General features: G+C 51.5%; 3 protein-coding genes across 13 annotated transcripts in view; 1 reads left to right on the forward strand and 2 right to left on the reverse strand.

The window, feature by feature from the left end:
- The window catches only part of LOC143827697 (uncharacterized), a 96300-nt gene extending 95683 nt beyond the window's left edge, over positions 1-617 (reverse strand). For 5 of the 8 annotated variants that reach the window (XR_013227387.1, XR_013227385.1, XR_013227386.1 and 2 more), the window contains exon 1: positions 531-617. The gene's annotated coding sequence lies outside the window, so the exon portion shown is untranslated. Of the gene's footprint in view, positions 294-530 lie in introns of those variants that run through there. The other 3 variants (XM_077317514.1, XM_077317515.1, XM_077317513.1) reach the window with 2 other exon arrangements.
- ADPGK (ADP dependent glucokinase) lies at positions 214-15912 on the forward strand. 3 transcript variants are annotated; one of them, XM_077317509.1, is made up of 8 exons: positions 214-437; positions 1514-1972; positions 3495-3720; positions 5000-5062; positions 6251-6371; positions 10757-10953; positions 11486-11584; positions 12636-15912. In XM_077317509.1, exons 2-8 carry the CDS (start codon positions 1755-1757, stop codon positions 13185-13187), a joined length of 1476 nt encoding a protein of 491 aa, XP_077173624.1. In that variant the 5' UTR covers positions 214-437; positions 1514-1754; the 3' UTR covers positions 13188-15912. The 3 variants fall into 3 exon arrangements, with proteins under 3 accessions (XP_077173624.1, XP_077173623.1, XP_077173625.1); XM_077317508.1 differs by having other exon boundaries at positions 214-432; XM_077317510.1 differs by having other exon boundaries at positions 215-432; positions 12639-15912.
- Positions 9409-19050, reverse strand: part of BBS4 (Bardet-Biedl syndrome 4) — a 25199-nt gene continuing 15557 nt past the window's right edge. Inside the window, exons 14-16 of one of the 2 annotated variants that reach the window (XM_077317486.1) lie at positions 18685-18826; positions 17657-17864; positions 9409-9597 (exon numbers count right to left, since the gene is read on the reverse strand). In XM_077317486.1, coding sequence (XP_077173601.1) covers positions 9518-9597; positions 17657-17864; positions 18685-18826 — 430 coding nt within the window. In that variant the 3' untranslated portion in view covers positions 9409-9517. Of the gene's footprint in view, positions 9598-16477; positions 17184-17656; positions 17865-18684; positions 18827-19050 lie in introns of those variants that run through there. The other variant, XM_077317485.1, reaches the window with a different exon arrangement.

The raw sequence follows: 19050 nt of genomic DNA on the forward strand, positions 1-19050 counted from the left end.
GCTTAGCACATCCCCGCCGAGTTGGCGGCTCCGGGCGCTTATCTCAAACCCCGCACGCGCCCCGCGATTCTCGCACAGCCGCTGCGCCGCCGGATAAGGCGCCGCCGCCTTAGAAAGCCCGAGACCTACGCCAGCCCGGGCAGCGCCGTTTCCGTAGGCGCCGGCGCCATTCCGCAAACCCGTTTACGCCAGCGCGGGTGGAAACGCCCGGCGGCGGCGGCCGCGTTACGGAAATGACGCAAAAGAGGCCTCTTCCCCTTTCTCCCTCAGAGCCAGCCCTCTTTTCGCCCACTGTCCCCGGGCCGGCTCCTGCCGACGGTGGCGGGAGAAGGGACGCCTCGGCTGGGCTGGGCTGGGCTGACCCTTCCCGGGGAGGGCGGGAGAGAAGGAAGGAAGGAAGGAAGGAGACCGCGAGGCCTCGCTCTCCCTGAGGTGAGGTAAATTTGAACCAGCGCTGTCCCCTGTCTCTCCCCCCCCCCCGGGGCTGTATTTACTCGGAAGTAAGCCCCGCCGCGGTCTACGGCGCTTACTCTCAAGAAAGGGCGCCTCCGAGCTCCCCTCACAAGCCTCCCCGCGGCCGGAGTGACGGCCGGACTGACCTCTCCTGCGAGGGGCGGGGCGGGGCTAGAAGGCCGCTCACCTGAGGAGGTCCCGCCCCCTCCCCTGCCTGGGCTGTTGGTTGACTTTAAGGCAGGGGGAGTCAACCTGTGGTCCTCCAGATGTTCGTGGACTACAATTCCCATGTGCCCCTGCCAGAAAACACTGGCAGGGGCTCATGGGAATTGTAGTCCACGGACACCTGGAGGACCACAGGTTGACTACACCTGTTTTAAGGGACAATCCCTGGGAAATAAGGGGGGGTTGTCTTTAGAAAGTCCCCAGAAAATAAATTGGGGAGGGGGCGTCCCCTAGTCCAGGGGTCGTCAACCTGTGGTCCTCCAGATGTCCATGAACTACAATTCGCACGAGCCCCTGCCAGCGTTTGCTGGCAGGGGCTCATGGGAATTGTAGTCCATGGACATCTGGAGGACCACAGGTTGACTACCCATCTTTATAAATTACCTGGGAGATAATGGGGCTGTCCATTACAGGACTGGGAAATGATGCATGAGCTCCTTAAATCTTTACAAATCAAAATAAAATCTGGAAAATCTTTTTTTTGGGGGGGGCGCTCCCTAATCATCTTTGAAAATTCCCCAGGCAATCATTTGGGGGCTTCATAATCCCCCGTGAAAATTCCTCGGGGTATAATTCGGGGGATCTCCCTAATCATCTTCGAGAATGACTGGAAAATAATGGGTGGGCTCCTTAAGTCTTCAAAAATTCACTGGGAAATAATTTGTCTTTATAGGGTCTCTGGAAAATAATTTGGGAGGGGCTTTTTGGTGACCTTTGGAATCTGGGGTGGGTGGGTGGGAATTCCTCAGTATGTGCAAGCAACTGGGCAAAGTGGTCCCTGCTTTGAATTTCTTGCAAGAGACAATCCTGATCATTTTTTTCTCTTTGCTCCCAGCTATCTTCGAGTTGCTCAAGGGAAAATCATACTGACCTTTTGGAGGTTCTCTGAAAAATAATTTGGAGGGTCCCTGGTAACCTTTGGCCTCTAGAACCCTGAGAAGCTGGGACCTCTCTCCACACCCATGATCAGCCTGGTTTCGCCTCCCCCTCAATCTCCATCCTTGGCCAGGGCGAAGATACCCTTCAGGCTATATAGATAATGCACATCTGGCAGCCTTAGCTTCAGAACAGCCGTCATGTGGCAGAAGTCGGTGTGCGTGGCTTTGGTGGCCCTGGCGACCGGCTATGTCTTCTTGCTCGATCCTGATCTGCCAGACTCAGTGCTGGAGTACATCTCAGCCTCCTTCTTGTACCAGCTGCCGGGGGATCTCGTGTCCCCAGAGAGCAGCATGGCCGCCGCCTGGGACTCACTTATCATTCAGCCGGCCAAGCAGTGGAGCAGAGTTGCTGTTGGGTGAGTGAATGTGGCTGACATTTCTGTAAATGACACTGGAGATTGGCTAATTTGGAAATGGTTGTTCTTGCTGTGGAACGGGGCTGTGGTGGCTTTTTCTTGGCGGAGCCCTGCCGTGCCTGCTTATGTAGTAACGAGCCCTGGCACGTTGGCCATCCAACCCCGCTATGTGATTCCAGGCATCATGGTTACCCAGCAAGACTGGTGTTCAACCAGCATAATGTTGGGGAGGCACAGAAGTATTCTAGCTAGGATGTAGCGTTTTCATTACTAAAAAATCTCAATCCCTGTGGACACCTCCAAGTGTGATGAATAGCAGAAACACTTTCTAATCTTTAAGTGGAGCATCCTTTCCTGTAATGGGAATCCAGGGCTATGTGGGACCTTCTGCCAATCCTGCCTGCCGTGTCTCTTAAATAGAGGCTTTATGGAGGTCTTAGTTACCGGGTGACATTAATGCCACGAAAAAGCATCAATTGTCCATTTCCACTCATTACGGCAGTATTGAGAATCGAAGGGTTTTTTCCCTGCGAGCCGCTTGGCAACTTTGAATGCGTGTTCTGATCTACTTTGAGTTCGATTTAAATATGCAAAACAAAAGGCTCAGGAGGAACTTTTCTCAGAATTGCTTGTGGGGAAACGGTTTGGATTCCAAAGGGTTGTTCTTGTAACTAGGCTGACCCAGGCTTTCTTGTATTTCATGATAACTTCAGACTTGGGTGCTTTATGAACGTAGCTGTCATCTGCTTCAACACTGGAGCTGATAAAGTTAGGGTAGAAGAAGTCAGTGGGTTGGGTGGAGTCAAGAGGGTGATCTCTAGGATGTGGGTATCCTGAATGCATACAGGTGTGGGAAAGTTCTTAAGCTTTTAAGTTCTTAAGCCAGTTTGGTGTCGTGGTTAGTGCGGACTTCTAATCTGGCCTGCTGGGTTCCATTCTGCACTCCCCCACATGCAGCCAGCTGGGTGACCTTGGGCTTGCCACAGCACTGATAAAGCTGTTCTGATCGAGCAGGAATATCAGGGCTCTCTCAGCCTCACCCACCCCACAGGGTGTCTGTTGTGGGGAGAGGAAAGGGAAGGTGACTGGAAGCCGCTTTGAGCCTCCTTTGGGTAGAGAAAAGCAACACATAAGAACCAACTCTTCTTCTAAAAAAGTATCAAAAAGATGACCTTTGATAGATCAGTGCTGTACGTAGTCATGACATGATCCTGTACCATTTTCCATCAGATTCTATGCCATGTTTTAGCCAATAAGGTCATGGAAATTTTGCCTGGTATAGGGAAGGGCCATGGCTCAGGAGTATAGCCTCTGCTTGGCATGCAAAAGGTCCCAGGCTCAGTCTCTGGTATCTCCACTAAATAAAGGATCTCGCAGACCCTGCAGAGCTGCTGCCCATCTGAGAAGACAATACTGCCTCTGAAGGACCAGGGGTCTGATTCAGCATAAGGCAGCCTCATGCATTCACGTATACCTCAGAGTTTGGTCTGCCTGCACCTCATTCCTGCTCTCCCTTCTGCAGGGTCAACGCCTGTGTCGATGTGATCCTTTCGGGGGTGAAGTTGTTGCAAGCCCTCGGCCTAGATTCCGGAGCGGGACGCGACCACTCGGTCTTGCATTCCGTGACGGACCTGAAAGAAGCCTTCGCCCACTTCATGGGGAAAGGCGCTGCCGCGGAGCGGTTTTTCAGTGAAGGGGAGTCTTTCCAGCACATTGCACAGGTTGCTTCGGAGTATCCAGGGGCACAGGTATGTTAACCAGTTCAGGGAAGGTCGCTTCTGTCTCCGCAATGTGTAACCTTCTGACTGCATCGGCAAGCCTCGTGACACTGCAGGCTGCCGTGAGAAAACAAAGCCTTTTCATTGCTTCTCCAGCAGATTGTTTAGCGTCCTAATACTCCGAGGTTTACGCTACCTTCTCTAAACTACTGAACACAGGGCAACCGGTTGTGCCAGAAGGCATTGCATTGCCTGAAGCAAAGGAGTCTTTCTCACAACTCATACAAAAAAGGTTCCTCGCTTCCCATCAGTCACTGGAAGATTCTTACCGTAACAACAGTGGCCCAGCAGCTGCAGGTTTCCGCCCAAGCCCACAGCTTTCTTCCTCTTTTGAATCCTGCTTAGCTGCAGCTTCCTGGCAAGGCTATCACCTGGCAGGTGTGCCGAGTCAGGTTTTAGCGTTTGCACCTGGGCCTCCCTTATTAGGAAGGGAATGAGTTGCCAGTCCAGGGGTGGCCAAACTGTGGCTCTCCAGATGTCCATGAGCTACAGTTCCCATGAGCCTCTGCTAGCATGTACTGGCAGGGGCTTGTGGGAATTGTAGTCCGTGGACACCTGGAGAGTGCCACAGTATGGCCACCCCTGGGCTATGATAAGGTTCCTTGGTAACACCATTCCCCTATTTCTTTTTGAGGGGTTGTTCTGCAGTGGCAATGCAAATTGTGTGGGTTGGATGGTACGGCATTTTTCCTAACTGCATATCTGCCAGAAGGAGAGGAGCTATATTAGCCTGTATCAGCAAGAACACTTTCACACCTTGCTGTGTCATTTGCTCAGTTGCCTTGTCTCCGCAGAGGGGTTGGCCTTGGGCTTCATGCCTTCTTGCCCCTTGGAAGAACAAGTGAAGAGCTAAAGGGTGAACTCTGCAGTGGTTTGAAAGCTGGATCTCTTTGCACAAGATTAAGACTCTCTGCCGTTTAATCTCCCAAGGGGCAAGAGAAGAGTCTGCATTCAGAGAACTGTGAGGGTTGACATTCAGTCATTTGTTTGTCCTTGCCATGAGAAGATTAGGGGGTGGACTGAATAAGCCAGAAGAGAGATCCTGATCTCTTCCCAGAAATAGTCTGAGACTTGAACATAACCTGTCCACTGCCATTCATATATCCAGCGACACAATTGGGTGAAGCAGTTGCAGAGTCATTCTGTGTGCTCCGTGCCTGAGTAAGGATTTGAACAACAGTCCCCCAACCCTAGTCCGGCACCGTAAGCACCACACCACCCCTAACAGGGCACGTGAACTGTTTTACAGCTCTACGTGGGAGGAAATGCAGCTCTGATTGGTCAGAAAATTGCGATGCATCCAGACCTGAAGGTAAGAGCATCGTGTGCCAGACTCCACTGCTTTGTCTCTGTCTCGCCCTTTCATTGGAATGGCACATCTACAGCTTGGCAGAGTTACACCCTTCTCAGCTCTGTGAGTCTCCCAGTTCATCTCCTGCTGGTATTGCATACCTCTCTTAATAGCGTTCGTAGCCACGCTGTGAGGTTCTCTTGTACTGAACCTTGTTTTCTCACCCATTGTGCTTCCATAAAGTAAAGAGAGGCAGGAAACCAAGGAGCTAATGGGTTAGACCATTCAATCCTGCCAGGTGTGGAACCTTCCTCATAGCATCATAGAGTTGGAAGGGGCCATACAGGCCGTCTAGTCCAACCTAGAGTGTTCCTGTGAAGTGTTCGCCCAGCTGCAGCTTGAAGACTGCCAGTGAGGGGGAGCTCGGCCTCGTCAGCTGATTCCACTGCTGAACCACTCTCACGTAAAAAAAATGTCTTCCTAATTTCCAGCCGGTACCTTTCTGCCTGTAATTTAAACCCTACTGCAAGTTCTATCCTCTGCTGCCAATAGGAAGAGCTTCCTGCCCTCCTTCAGTGTAAGGAATCTGTAGGAGTCACGGTATTGCTGCTCCATTACCTTAATTCTAGGAGAGGAAGGCCTCACACTTTGGAGATTCTTGCTTGGCTGTGCCTCTTCACTGCTGTCCTGCATGCCCCCAGTTTGCAAAAAAAAAAAAAACGCACTTTTGTATTTCAAAGGACATATTGATGATAGAAAATAAGCCAGGGAATTGGAACTAAAGCAAGGTGGGTGTCTTAGTTCCCTGGACAGGAGAAAAATGCCTTCTAAAACAAGTGTAAACAAAGAAGGGGAAATGTCACTTTAAATCTCAGCTGCCTGACGGCGTACAGATACCATTTTTAAGGTGTCTGGCTGCTGAACTCAGTCGACATTTTTAAAAATGTTTTGTGCTGAGACATCCCTCTGGAATTGTTTTGGGAATAACCGAGAGCCTGTAATTGGTGAGTATCTTAAACAAAATGCTCCGGATTTGCAGCTGTAGTATGCTATGCCTCAGTTGATTGCTGACAGCCGTGTAGTGGAGCTGGGCCAACAAGCAGATAAATTGGAATCTGCATTAGAGAGGCTGTTGCTGGAGAGAAGTAACCCCACTGTAGACTGGTCCGAGGCCCTCCCAAGTCAGCTATTATTTTGTTGGTTTTGTAGGTTCTCTTGTGCGGCCCGATTGGTCCTAAACTCCATGAACTGCTGGATGAAAATATCATTGTCCCTCCGGAGTCCATGCAAGAATTGGACGAATTTCACCTTATATTGGAATACCAAGCAGGTATGCGTTCATTGGAAGGCACACAGGGCCTGCTTGTTTGTTCCAGCATCAGCTGGGTTGCATGTCAGGTACTGGGGAGAGATTGGGAAGCCTGCTGGGTGACCAGTATCTCGCTGCTTCATCTCCCTATCGGTAACACCCTTAAAGCTCTAAAGCAGGGGTCCCCAACCCCCAGTCCGTTGAAAAGAGAGCAGGTTGGCACAATTTCAGAAGGAATGGCTCTTCTGCAATGATGTCAGCCCAGCCAAGCTTAAATGTGAATGAGTATTAAGGTAGGCAAAGAGCATGTTCTTTGAATGTTGATACAGGGGAAGCCGGTGTTGGGCCACACCTCTGATTTCACAGTGCTTTGGCTTGCCACCCGTGCAAACAAAACCAGTATTTCCTGTAAAAGACGTCAGGAAGAGGCCTTACTAAGCTTTCCACAATAAGAACTTACAGCTGAAGAATCAGTTATATTGTTTTTTTATAATATAAGACCGTAAGAAGAGCCTTGCTGGGTCAGACGAGCGGTCCATCTAATCAGGCATTCTAAGAACCTAAGAAGAACCCTGTTGGATCAGACAGATAGTCCTTCTAGCACAGCTTCATCTCTCATAGTGTGGTCAACCAGTTCCTGGTTGGTGTAGTGGTTAGGTGTAATGGTTAGGAGTGCGGACTTCTAATCTGGCATGCCAGGTTCGATTCTGCGCTCCCCCACATGCAGCCAGCTGGCTGACCTTGGGCTCGCCACGGCACTGATAAAACTGTTCTGACCGAGCAGGAATATCAGGGCTCTCTCAGCCTCCCCTCCCTCACAGGGTGTCTGTTGTGGGGAGAGGAATGGGAAGGCGACTGTAAGCCGCTTTGAGCCTCCTTCGGGTAGGGAAAAGCAGCATATAAGAACCAACTCTTCTTCTTCTTCTTCTTCCTCTGGAAGGTCAGCAACAGGGCACAGAGTTTGAGACCTTCCCCTGATGTTGCTTCCTGGCTCTGGGAGACAGAGGATTACTGCCTCAGGATGTGGAGGTTTCCCTTGGTCACCATGGCCAGGAGCCATTAACAGACTTCTCCTCCATGAATCTATCTAATCCCCTTTGAATTATCCCTGTGGCCCTCACTACATCATCTGGCAGCAAAGCCCACATTTTAATCACTCTCTGTTTTCTGTTTCACGTTGACATCTGCCCTGTTTATAAATTGGGGGGGGGGCTGACCTTTGAGGCTGTTTAGCCGAGTTGTTTAGCTGGTGATGTTTAAGGCCAAAGCGCCACAGCTGCCACGACTTCTGGCAGTGAACCATGCGCTCCGGGGAGCGGTTTGAGAACTTTTATGTTGTCAGAAAGCTCCTGCAGAAACGCTCTGTGAAATCAGCCTTTGTTAGAACCACCGAAAGGATACTTTAGCAGATTTATTGTCGCTTAAACTTTTGTGGGCTGGAGTACACTTCATCAGTTTCACGGCATGCCACCGATGGTGGGCACTAGCCCATGAAAGCTTACCCTGCCATAAATCCCTTAGTCTTTAAGTGCCAGGAGACTCTTTTGTGTCTGCAGTGGCAGGCCAACACAGCTATCCCCGCGGAATTTAGAAAAAGTCACTGCCCTTGTTGGCTGTTCATTTAGAATCCCGACTTCTGGATTTGATCGGAGGCACCAGCGCTAACTCACAGGGAAGCTGTGTTCTCCCTTTGGTAAACAAAAAACCCAGCCTTTCAGCTGGCGTTCAAAGGCTGCTTCCCGCCTTGGAGGCGGTTGCTTTTTAGAAGTGAATTATTCCATTGCTCTTTTCCAGAAGGTGGTCGAGAATCACACCAGAGCTGTTTTGCAGTCTGCGGCTAGTGGCGAATGCCCTGGCAGGTTGGGGCTGGCAATCAGGACCATGTAACCCTGATATTACATCAATTACATTGGCTGCTGATCCGTCCCTGAGGCCGATTCAGGGGGTTGGTTTTGACTTGTAAGGCCCTTTGGTCTTCATGAACAGGGCCTACTGCAATTGCCTGGTCCACAAATAGCCTATCATCTACTAGGGCAGGGCCTTCTTGGTGGCTGCCCCTGCCCTCTGGAACCAGCTCCCCCAAGGAGTTTCGTGCCCTGCAGGATCTATTAGGATTCCAGAGGACATGCAAGGCTGCCTTGTTTTGTGCAGCATTTAATTGACCGTGAGTGTTGGGGGTGGGAGGGAGCCTGGCTGGCTGGCCAGATTTGTTCCAGAGCTAAAGACTCGTTGAATTTTAATTAGAACGTTTTATTATCATCTATTCCAGTCTTAATGTTGTGCTTGAGTATGTGAGGGTGAATTTGATAAATCGAACAAATGCATGGCCTGGGGAATCTGAAGGCCTGTCTTATCAAATATGTCCCTGCCTGGGAATTAAGATGACAGGAAGAGGCCAACTGGTGGGTATGTGAGAAGCAGGGCCTTTTCAGTGGCAGCCCCACAATTATCAAAGTCTCCCTAGGGCAGGGCTAGTCAACCTGTGGTCCTCCAGATGTTCATGGACTACAATTCCCATGAGCCCCTGCCAGCGTTTGCAAATGCTGGCAGGGGCTCATGGGAATTGTAGTCCATGAACATCTGGAGGACCACAGGTTGACTAGCCCTGCCCTAGGGGATGTATGCATGGCCCCCTCACTCACAACCTTTAAGAGGCAACTGAAGAAGGTTTTATTTCGGATCACGTTTGGCTTGGCTTACTAGCAGGCCTGAATTGATTATAAATTTTGGTTTTAATTTTTTTAATGTACTTTATGTTTGTAAGCCATCTTGAGCTCTATAAGGAAGGCGGCCAGTAACTGTGATAAACCTTTTGCTATTACAAATACACTAGGTGGGGACTTTCAGGTTATCAGAAATTGCTCTTGTCAAGACCTTCATCATGCAGCATGTTGCTGTACACATCTCGGGAGGTGCATTTTCCAGAGAGTTCTGATAAATCTTAGATGTGTTCAAGTTTGATTTGCAAGTAGGGGAATATAGCATTAGATCCAGACAGCACCTAAGTAAACCTCAAGAATGCATTTTGTTTTGGTGTACCATTTGCAAAGTCAAGAACTTAAAAAAAAAATAATAGCCATTTACTTGTGACTAAGGAGGTAGCAAATTCGTTGTGTGGAAGCACAGCACGTATCTCTGGCTTCGATCTCCATCTCAAGGATCTGCCTTTAAGTTGTTGTGATCGGCAGCTGCTGGCCACGTAGATTATCTGATCGCTTTGCTGGGCTTCCAACGGAAGTGCTGGTTTCTAGATGAAGCAAGAGTTTAAGCTGTGTTAAAACGATGGCCCTTCTGGCTGTCGCTAGCCCCAGAGGCCCAAGGTGCATTGCAGCAAGTACAACGGACATAAATTGGTTAAAACACCCGTAGCCGTGAAAGCGCGTCGGCACCTGGGGTATTTTCAGTGTATGTGCTGGAAACTTAATAATCCCACAGCAAGCCTTGCAGTTGGGCACGAGAATAAAACAGGCATTCAACTCAGGATACACCTCCTTATTGATTTATCTGCAGCTTCCCTATTAATGTTATTTATAGTCTTTCTCACGGGGACTCCAGGTGGATTTGCCCAGAGCGAGTCAATACAATCGACAGCATGGGGCATTCAGTAAACCATGAAATAGGGTTTGGGTTGTAGAACCAATCGGGAATCTTTTTTTTTTTTTTTAAGAAAGGAAACCCACCAGAGCCGAAGCAAAGCAGACGTGTTCACAGGACCTATTAAACGATGCAAAATTACAGAGCTGGATCCAGCTGACAGCAAAGTGTTCACACTAGCGCAAGACCACATTCCCTCCTCCCTTGTCCAATGGGGAATCGTTTTTGTACAGGGCTACCCTGCGTAGAAAAGCCGTCTTGAGCGATTCAGTTTTACAGAGCAGATTGAGATCACGAGGAGCCCACAAACCGTGGTACGAGGCCACAGAACGAAGAGCCTTTGAGAGGCATGGGACAAAAATGCCCTCTTGGCACTGTGGGTTCTTGTCAGTCGTTCCAGGCACTGTGATTAACAGAGGTATTTTTTTACACCCGGCTTTTCTCTCTTTTAAGGAGTTGCAAATTAGCCTACAATTGCCTTCCCCTTTCTCTCCCCACAGCAGGCACTTTGCGAGGGGAGGTGGGGGTGGGAGAGCTCTGAGAGAACTGTGACTGGCCCAGGGTCACCCAGCAGGCTTCATGTGGAGGAGCAGTGGGGAATCAAGCCTGGTCCTCCAGATTAGAGTCCGTTGCTCTTCACCACTGTACCATACTGGAGGTGGCCATGAGATCATCTAAAGCAGTCAAGACTCTTTTCAGGAAAATCCTGCATTATTTTGTAGGGTGTTTTAGGTAACTCCTGGGCGGAAATGATGAAATGCAAACATTAAATTTGGAGCATAGAGGTGTGCATGTGGGTCTTCTTTTCTCAGGAGAAGAATGGGGGCAGCTGAGAGCCCCGAATGCCAACCGGTTCATCTTCTCCCATGACCTGTCCAATGGGGCCATGAACATGCTGGAGGTGTTTGTGTCCAGTCTGGAAGAGTTTCAGCCAGACCTGGTTGTGCTGTCCGGCCTGCATATGATAGAGGGACAGAACAAGGAAGTCCGTCAGAAAAGGCTCCTGGAGGTAAGAGCCTAGATGTGGGTTTTTTGGGTGAGGCATGGGGTGTATTTCGGAAGGAGGGGCTGTGGGGGCAGCTCCAACCGGTGAATGTGTCCTCATTCTGCTCTACAGTGGGGCTTTTTGGGTAGGTTGTGCAGAAATCTTCTAACTACATCTCCGCTACAGCAGAGAATGTGGCAATGGCAACTCTACCCATCCCTGCTCTAAAAGCAACATTTCTGAAGGAAGGTTGCTCTGCTGTAGAAGAAGTGTACGTGGGAAGGAGATGCAAAAAAACAGTTCACCCACAACTTCAGCTCTAAAATTCCTTTGGGGAGTTCCTCCCCTCTTTCCCCTTCAGCTCCTTTCCTTCCTGGCTTCTTTTTGGCTAGGACAAACAGTCAGACAACATGTGATCGGCCACCTTGAGCTTGTAAGCTAGAACTAGCTTGGGGCAGATCTGAAAAGGGGCATGCTTGCAGTGAGGCCAGAGAGGAGGTGTCCGCGTTCTTTGCCTTGTGCTGTGACGGTGAATGTCTCCCTGTGCTTTCTGCAGGCAGTGGCTGCCATCTCTGACATTCCCACCGATGTCCCCGTGCACCTGGAGCTGGCCAGCATGACCGACCCAGACCTTATGAGTGAGATCATCCATCAGGTAATCAAAATGGCCAGGTGTCCTCCATTGCTCAGACTTCCAGGAAATGGAACGTCTTCCCTAATTTCTCCCCCTAGTAAGAGATTACTTGCATCTTTTCTTCTTGGATGCACTCAGTGACATAAAGGAGGGCCTGCAGTGGTGAGGCACAGGTAGATAGGTGGGTTAGCCAGGCTTCGGCTTCTCCAAAGCATTTCAAAACAAAATACTTCGCTAGAGGGGTATTCAGATCCTGGAAGCTAGAATAGCTCAATAGAAGCAGAGGTATTTTGGTCACATTATGAGCAGACAAGAGTCACTGGAAAAGACAATCATGCGAAGGAAAGGGGAAGGCAGCAGGGAAAGAGGAAGACCCAACAGGAGATGGGTTGACTCCATCAAGGAAGACACGGCCCTCAAGACTTGAGTGAGGCTGCTCATGGCTGGGCATTCTGGAGGTTATGAGTTGATGATACTTAACACACAAGCAGAGGAATGTTTGGTAAGCATCTAGTGAGATCCTGCACATTATGCTCCTTGTCTGATAAACCGTCCCCCCAAAATGTCAATTTTTGCACCAGAATTCAAGCCATGAGTGTCTAAACAAGGATTGCAGCAGAGTCCAGCTCTTGATGGTTCCCTTCTTGGCTGTTTTTTGCCCTTGCCCTTTTCAGCAAGCTCCTGGTCCAAGAGACGAGCTGCTGCCATAATCTCCAGAGTACCATTAGTGCTTTACGGATACCCAGGAGATTCCTAAATCCTGAATACTGGAACTTATTCCCTTTAGCTCGGGGCAGAAATAGCGAGTCCCTGCCCTTTCTGAAAACGAAACAGTCCATTAACTGGCAGGATACCACTGAGGCTCCCACGTGGGGAGTAGAATGCTCAACTTCTCATAATGATGGGGCTTGTGGATCCACACTTCTCTTCCACTGGAATTTGAGAGGCTCTTCTCTGTGGATGCACTGCTAGCTGTGGCATGTCCAAGGTTACCCGGTTTTGCTTCGTACGTCGCACTTCTGAAGCTCGGCCCTCCTCCGAAAGCCAACCTGTCACTTTCTCTGTCTGTTAGCAGGTCTTCCCTCTCGTGGACTCGATTGGCTTGAACGAACAGGAGCTGCTCTTCCTCACGCAGGCGGCCGCCGGGCCTCACGCCTCGCTCTCGTCCTGGGACGGCATCCCAGACGTGGGAGCCGTCAGCGACATCCTCTTCTGGATCCTCAAAGAGCACGGAAGGACTCCGGAGAAGGCCTCGGACCTGACCCGGATCCATTTTCACACCCTGGCCTACCACATCCTGGCTACCGTGGACAGCTACTGGGGCAACCAGGCTGCGGCCGTGGCCGCGGGGGCCAGAGTGGCCGGCACCCAGGCCTGTGCCACGGAAACCATCGACACGAGCAGAGTCTTCCTTAAAGCGCCACGGGAGTTTGCCACTTTCCGGATAGGGCAATCCACTGTGATCGCCTTAAATCCCAGTGAGCCCGTGTCGGAATGGCACAGGGACGGGATCTCCTTCCACTACACTCCAGTCCTGGTGTGCAGAGATCCGCTGCGGACCGTCGGCCTCGGCGACGCCATTTCTGCCGAAGGACTCCTTTACTCCGAATTCTCTTCTCAGTAGCCTGAAAGCATCTCCCCGTAGCAGCATGTCCCGTGCAGACGTGGGGTGGAATTCAGCGCTTCGTGGAAGAACCAAAGATCAAGTTGGGCCCAGTCTGGCAGCCCGGCAGGATCATGAGAATTCTTAACTGCAGGGCGGTTAAATATCGGGACCACCTCCTGCCCCTCCGCCTCCCGAACGGCAGCTTAAAACCAAAGCAGCTGCTGCTTTAAGTCGATTGTTTGCAATGATTTTGAAAGCTGCGCGCCACGTCGAGTCGGGTGCGTAATGCCCAGTTTTCCCAGGGAGTCTGTTAAACCTTCCCAATGGCCTTCTTTCAAGGAAGGCAAAAGGCAGCTGTGTTGCTTCTCTGCTTTGTGACATTCCTAATGCGGCAAGGGCCGGACTTCTCGTTTCTCCAGTGGCGCCACTGCCCCTAGGTTGCCCTTCTTTCACCTAGCATCCCACCAAAGGCACCCGGGTATCCATAAAGCAGCCAAAGTCTATTTAAGTTTTGTGTGAGCGACCGGATCATTCCACAGCTGGTGTGTGCCGACTTCCGCCCTCCGATGTGGCTTCGTTTTGGGACTGTAGGCAGACAAACCCATTCGATGCCGCGTCGGTCTGAGGCAGTAACCGGAAGTTGTCAAAGCAAGAACCAAAACCCTGTCCTATGATTTTACTCAACAGCTCGCGAGGAAGGGGGGGAACCGAATCTGCGGTCGGTGCCAAAGATTCCTAGCGCACTCCAACAGCACCAAGAGAACTCCTTTTCCTGTTCCAGATAAATGCCAGCCTTTCCGGCATAAGGGGAAAGGAAGCTAACTGATTTGCTCTGTCACTCCTGGTTTCCTCTGCTTGGTGTGCGATTCCAGGGGCCACGTAGCCTGCAGGCAAGCGTTTCTCCAGAGCTCAGGAAATTGCCTCTGGCCGTTGTGTGCAGATTTCTGTCAATTGTTCTCTCGGGCATTCCATTTCTCTCTCTCTCTCTCTCTCTCTCTCCAAGCTGCAGGTGTTTATAGAAATGTGCAGGACCTGTAGCCGACTATATGAAGCGTGCTCTGGCCATTCAGGCTCGGGTGCCCCATTTCAGTTCCTCACTCTGACATGATCCGGACTACCAGGCCTTGGGGGCCCCACCTCCTCTCACTCAAGCCAGCCTTCCCTCATGCATTATTAGTGAACTTTTGGCTTTCTGATCGGAGCCTCACCGAGTTTAAAACGTGACAGCCAGTGAGACAAGAGTGGTTGGAGACTGTGATGGAAAAACACGATGGGATTGGCACTCCTAGATTCGAAGACAGTCTCTTTTGGTCGTTAGAACCAAAACAGTTACCTCCTTTCTTGACTAGAAGCTAACACAGACTCCCTCAAATTCAAGGAATGTCGGACAAGTACTGTGGACTCTGATCAGCAAGTTTTTGGGGGGACATTCCCTCTCATCAGCTGGGAGAACCAAAACCTTTGTGCTGGGAGCCGGATCAATCAATTGCCCCCCCTGCGCTTGTGCTTTAGCCTGTGCTCCTTGCAAAGGGGGTCTGAGTTTAGACAATTATGTCAGTGGGATCACATGAGACCAAAGCGAGACGGAGTTTTCCCCTACAGCTTTAGATTTGACGGGTAGGCATCGGACAAAGGCTTTTGCGTCCGTGGGCTCTCTTGATAAAAAGGTCTGAGGCTTCGGGGCACAGAGAAACATTTGACCTCTGTTAGAAAGACGAAAGCAGTGGTTTGTGGCTGACTGCTGTACTCAAACGGGCTTGAAGAACCCAGCTTGAGATGGATGTGTAGAGCTGGCTTTTTTTTTTTGCTATCATGGGTACCTGAGAAGGCACCGCCTCCTCCCATAAAGGAAAAAAAAAATACATAATCAGCAAAATGACACAAACAAGGGCCGGTGTCTAAGAAGCCAGACTGCTGAGGCAGCTTTGGTGAAGCCCACATCACAAAGCTGCCGTAGGCTGGACCTCTCCTGGGTCTCAGGCCGAGGTCCTCCCCGTCTCCTACTACCTGCTCCTTTCAGCTGGGGATTGAACCTGGGGCCTTCTGCACACCAAGGCAGACGCTCTACCACTGAGCCACGATCGCCCCAGCTGTTGCTGCAGTTACAGGACAAATGCACAACACCCAGAGCCTCTGTCTAATGCCTGTCTGCAGGGCTAGTCTCTCCTCCTACAGGCAGATCATTCTGCGGGGCAAAATGCTGAAAAATGTGCATCTTTACCTGTCCCTTGAGCCTTGTGGTGGTCACAGGGAGATGCTTGCAAAGAGTAAACTTGCGTGCTGTAGATCTAGTCGCCCTTTACTACCCTTCTGCTCGTCCCAGGAGCACAGCAGTTTCTTGCCTCAGCTTGCCAGGCGGCTGTAGCTGTGGCCCAGCAGAGTTCTCAGGGAAGCTGCCGGTGGAAGAACCAAACGAGGGCTTCGCAGGCCACACACTGCATCGCTTAGAGCGGCAAAGCACATCTGTAGCATCTGCTGAGGGATCTGCTTGCCAAGGTCACCTGCGAGGTGAACGCCGACCCCGCTGGTTTCTCTCTTCCCAGAGAACAGTAAAAGGGGAAGGCCAGTTCGCAAAGCTTCCCTTTGAACGATTTCTCAAAAAGAAGTCTTTACCTTCCTGAACTGTGCCAAATGTCTGCCTAGATGATTTACGACCAACCATGAAGTTGATCTGACGCTTTACGTTGTGTATGAGGGGGTTGTGGTAAAAACAACGAATAAAAGCGGTAGCATTTGCACTCAACGGTGATTTGGCATTGAAAATACCAAGGTGTCCTCTTCTTTTTCCTTTTCTTGGTCACGTTCCACGGCTCTGAACGTAGATTGCATTTCAGGCAGGTTGTCCTCCGGGAACGGGAGAGGGAGAAGAGCTGGCTTTTTAGGCCCTGCTTTTCTCTACCCTAAGGAGGTCCCCCTCGGTGGCTTAAAATCCTCTCCTCACAACAGACACCTTGGGACGTCGGGTGAGGCTGGGAGAGAACTGGCCCAAGGTCACTCAGCAGGTTTCATGTGGAGGAGCGGGGAATCATACCCAGTTTTCCAGAGTAAGAATCTACCACTCAGCCTTTACTTACATCACACTTTTTACTTCTGACATTCCCCCCCCCTCCCTCCCTCGTCCTCCTGCTGCGGTGCTTCCCAAAATTTGTTTTTTGTCCTGTCTCCTACATCACTTTGAGCATCTGCGGACAAGGAAAAGGATGAACAGCCTAGCCTGGAATTCACTGCTGGGCTAGCACAAATACTCACTTGACAATACAAAGGATTCCAAGCAGAAAGTGTGGGGAGGACCCCAAAAAAGAGAGCTTTAGGTGAGCTTTCGATCCATTTAATTACTTTAATTTGTGGTGTATATATTTATATATATAAAGTTCTCTGCTGCTAGTCTTGAGGGGGCCGGTTTCCGCCAGCCAGGAATCAAAGGAAGGCAGATGAGCCCCCCCTTGGCAGTCTCCTAAAGCTGATGCCGCTGGGAGTCCATTCCAGGTGTCCTCTGAGGAAGCAGCACACCAAATGTGGCAAAAGACTAGTTCAAGGGCCCCGGGAGGGTGGGTGGGGGGCTGGCTGGCTTGCGGCTGAGCCCGGAGATCCGATTCCAGAAGGCCAGTCCGATCCACCGGAAGCTTTGTTGGGCACATCACGAGGGATGGCTGTTTTGCTCTTGGCCTAATGCCCGGTTACTACAAAGCATAATCGCGCTGGGGTAGGCCGGCTGCCTCCAGGAAAGCTTCCTCCACGATCCCTCTCCTACGTGGAACGTGGAGGAGAAGGGCTTCCTAGCGCGGCTCCCAGTGCTGCGCATTGCACCTCCGTCTCCCTGGGGTTTGGGCTCCCAGCGGGGGGTGGGTCCCGTCGAGTTCACAAGCTCCCCCGGTCAGGCATCTCCCCCAGATCCTCCTCCTCGTCCCGCAGGCTGGGTTTTGCAGCCGGCCTCCTCGGGGCCAGCCTCTGTGTCAGAGTCAGGCTCCAGGGGGAGGGAGGGGGGCTTTATCTGCTGAGCCGAAGTCCCTGTACCTGCAAGAAGGAAAGCGAGCAAACAGCCATCGCTGAAGGCAGTGAAGGGCAGGGGCTCCGCACAAGCCCTTGGATGGCTACTGTGGACCGAGAGGCTGCTAAAGAAAACCAGCAGCTTCATTGACCATGGAACCTTTCTGAGCCTTGGAATTCAGATACAGCATGGCGGGCGCAGTCACAAAACGGCTGCTGTAGGAGGTCGAAGCCAGCCACAAAATAGCTGCCGCCGCATCACACAATGAAAATCCCAGCCAGTCAAATCTCCAGTGGCCAATTAAAAGCCTTGTAGCTGCCACAATAGACCCTAAGAGGTCCTCCAACCCCACAGGTGCAAGGGCTGGTCTTTTCAGCCACGACTCTGTCATTCCCAGTAACCAGCATCCCTCCCAAATGTTGGGCGATAGGAGGGACAGGGGCGCGCACATCCTAATGCCCCCTTCACAAACACAAGCGGGGCAGGGAGTCGACCGTACCTGGCCCGAACTGAATGCTCCTCCCATATCCAGCGGCCGAAGACATGGCTTGTCCCAGGGCTTGGTTCGACCCCAGTGGCTGCGCGCCGGCAGACTTGCCGGCCGAATTCCCGCGCGGCTTCGACCTGGCGTCATTCGCCGGTTTGGACCACACGGAGCTCTCTCCCAGCTCCAGGGAGACGGCCAGCTTCTGGGCTGTGTCCACCATCTGAGAAGAGAAGAGCGGGGAGGGAAAGCGGCCGGAAGTGGAAGGTCAAGCGCCAGAGCAGGACCCTTGGACACCATCTCCACCTCTCAACTGGCTTCTGCGAGACAGGCATCCAGGGGAGCATCGCTGCCCCGTGGAGGGAGTATCCCAAAGACGAGAGAGCTTTGACTGAGCATCCCAGCCTGGCGCGGACATGGTGAAGGAGGGCCTTCTGCTGTGTCGCTTGCAAGTATGCAAGGGGCCGGCGGGTGTTTCAGGGGGGCTCTCTGCGGATGGGTTCAATTGTGCTTTCGGGAAGCAAAGCTGCTCTCGACGCCCCTTGCGGTTGGTCCAAATTGGTGCTTCCCAAGCTTTTCGGCACAAGTCTAAATTTACTCTGAACGATCCAGGTGGGTCGCCGTGTCGGTCTGAAGCGGCAGAACAAAGTCTGAGTCCGGCAGCACCTTGAAGAGCACCGAAGTTGAAAGCTTACACCTTGAATTAAACGTTGAGGTGCCACCAGACTCAGACTGTGTTTGGCTTTGAATAGCGGCTCATCCCAGGCAGGCCGGCTCAAGGTTTTCGGGGGCCCGAGGCTAACTGCGACCTTTGCTCCCATCAATTCTAGCGCTCTGGTTGTTATAGTGCCCACCCAGATGTTTTGAGAAAGCGACAAACGCCACGCCCAGGTGCAGCTGCCCCCCCCCAGTATGCACACCAAAGAAGTGAGAGCTCAGCTTCTGGGCAGGGGACGGGTGGCCTGCGACCCACTTTCAGAGGCTTTGCGACCCACTTTTGCATCGACCCACAGACTGGGAAAGCCTGGTCTGACTCGAGGTACCTCTGGGTCCAGCTCCATCACGCTGTTCTCCTTCAGCGTGCTGACCTTGCTTTCCATCGCCTGGTACTGGAGGACAGCGTTTTTCTTCTCTCCCTGGTTGTACAGCAGGATGGCGTAATTCAGGTTGACCAGGGGGTTGTACCTGTGTGCCAGGAAAAAACAGAAGGGGGTGTGTGTATTGGGGGGGGGGGGAGGGACAGGATCCAACCACAATTGGTGCTGGAGGCCAAGGGCAGGGAACGGAACTATTTCATTCAGCAAGGGCCGTTTCATCTGGGTGAACGTCTCCTTTTGCGCCAAGAAGGGAGGAAACACATGACGAGGCGAAGAGGACATGCACTGAGTCCTCCATAGAATCATAGAGTT

The sequence above is a fragment of the Paroedura picta genome, chromosome 18 (genome assembly GCF_049243985.1).
Source record: "Paroedura picta isolate Pp20150507F chromosome 18, Ppicta_v3.0, whole genome shotgun sequence".
Lineage (NCBI taxonomy): Eukaryota > Metazoa > Chordata > Lepidosauria > Squamata > Gekkonidae > Paroedura > Paroedura picta.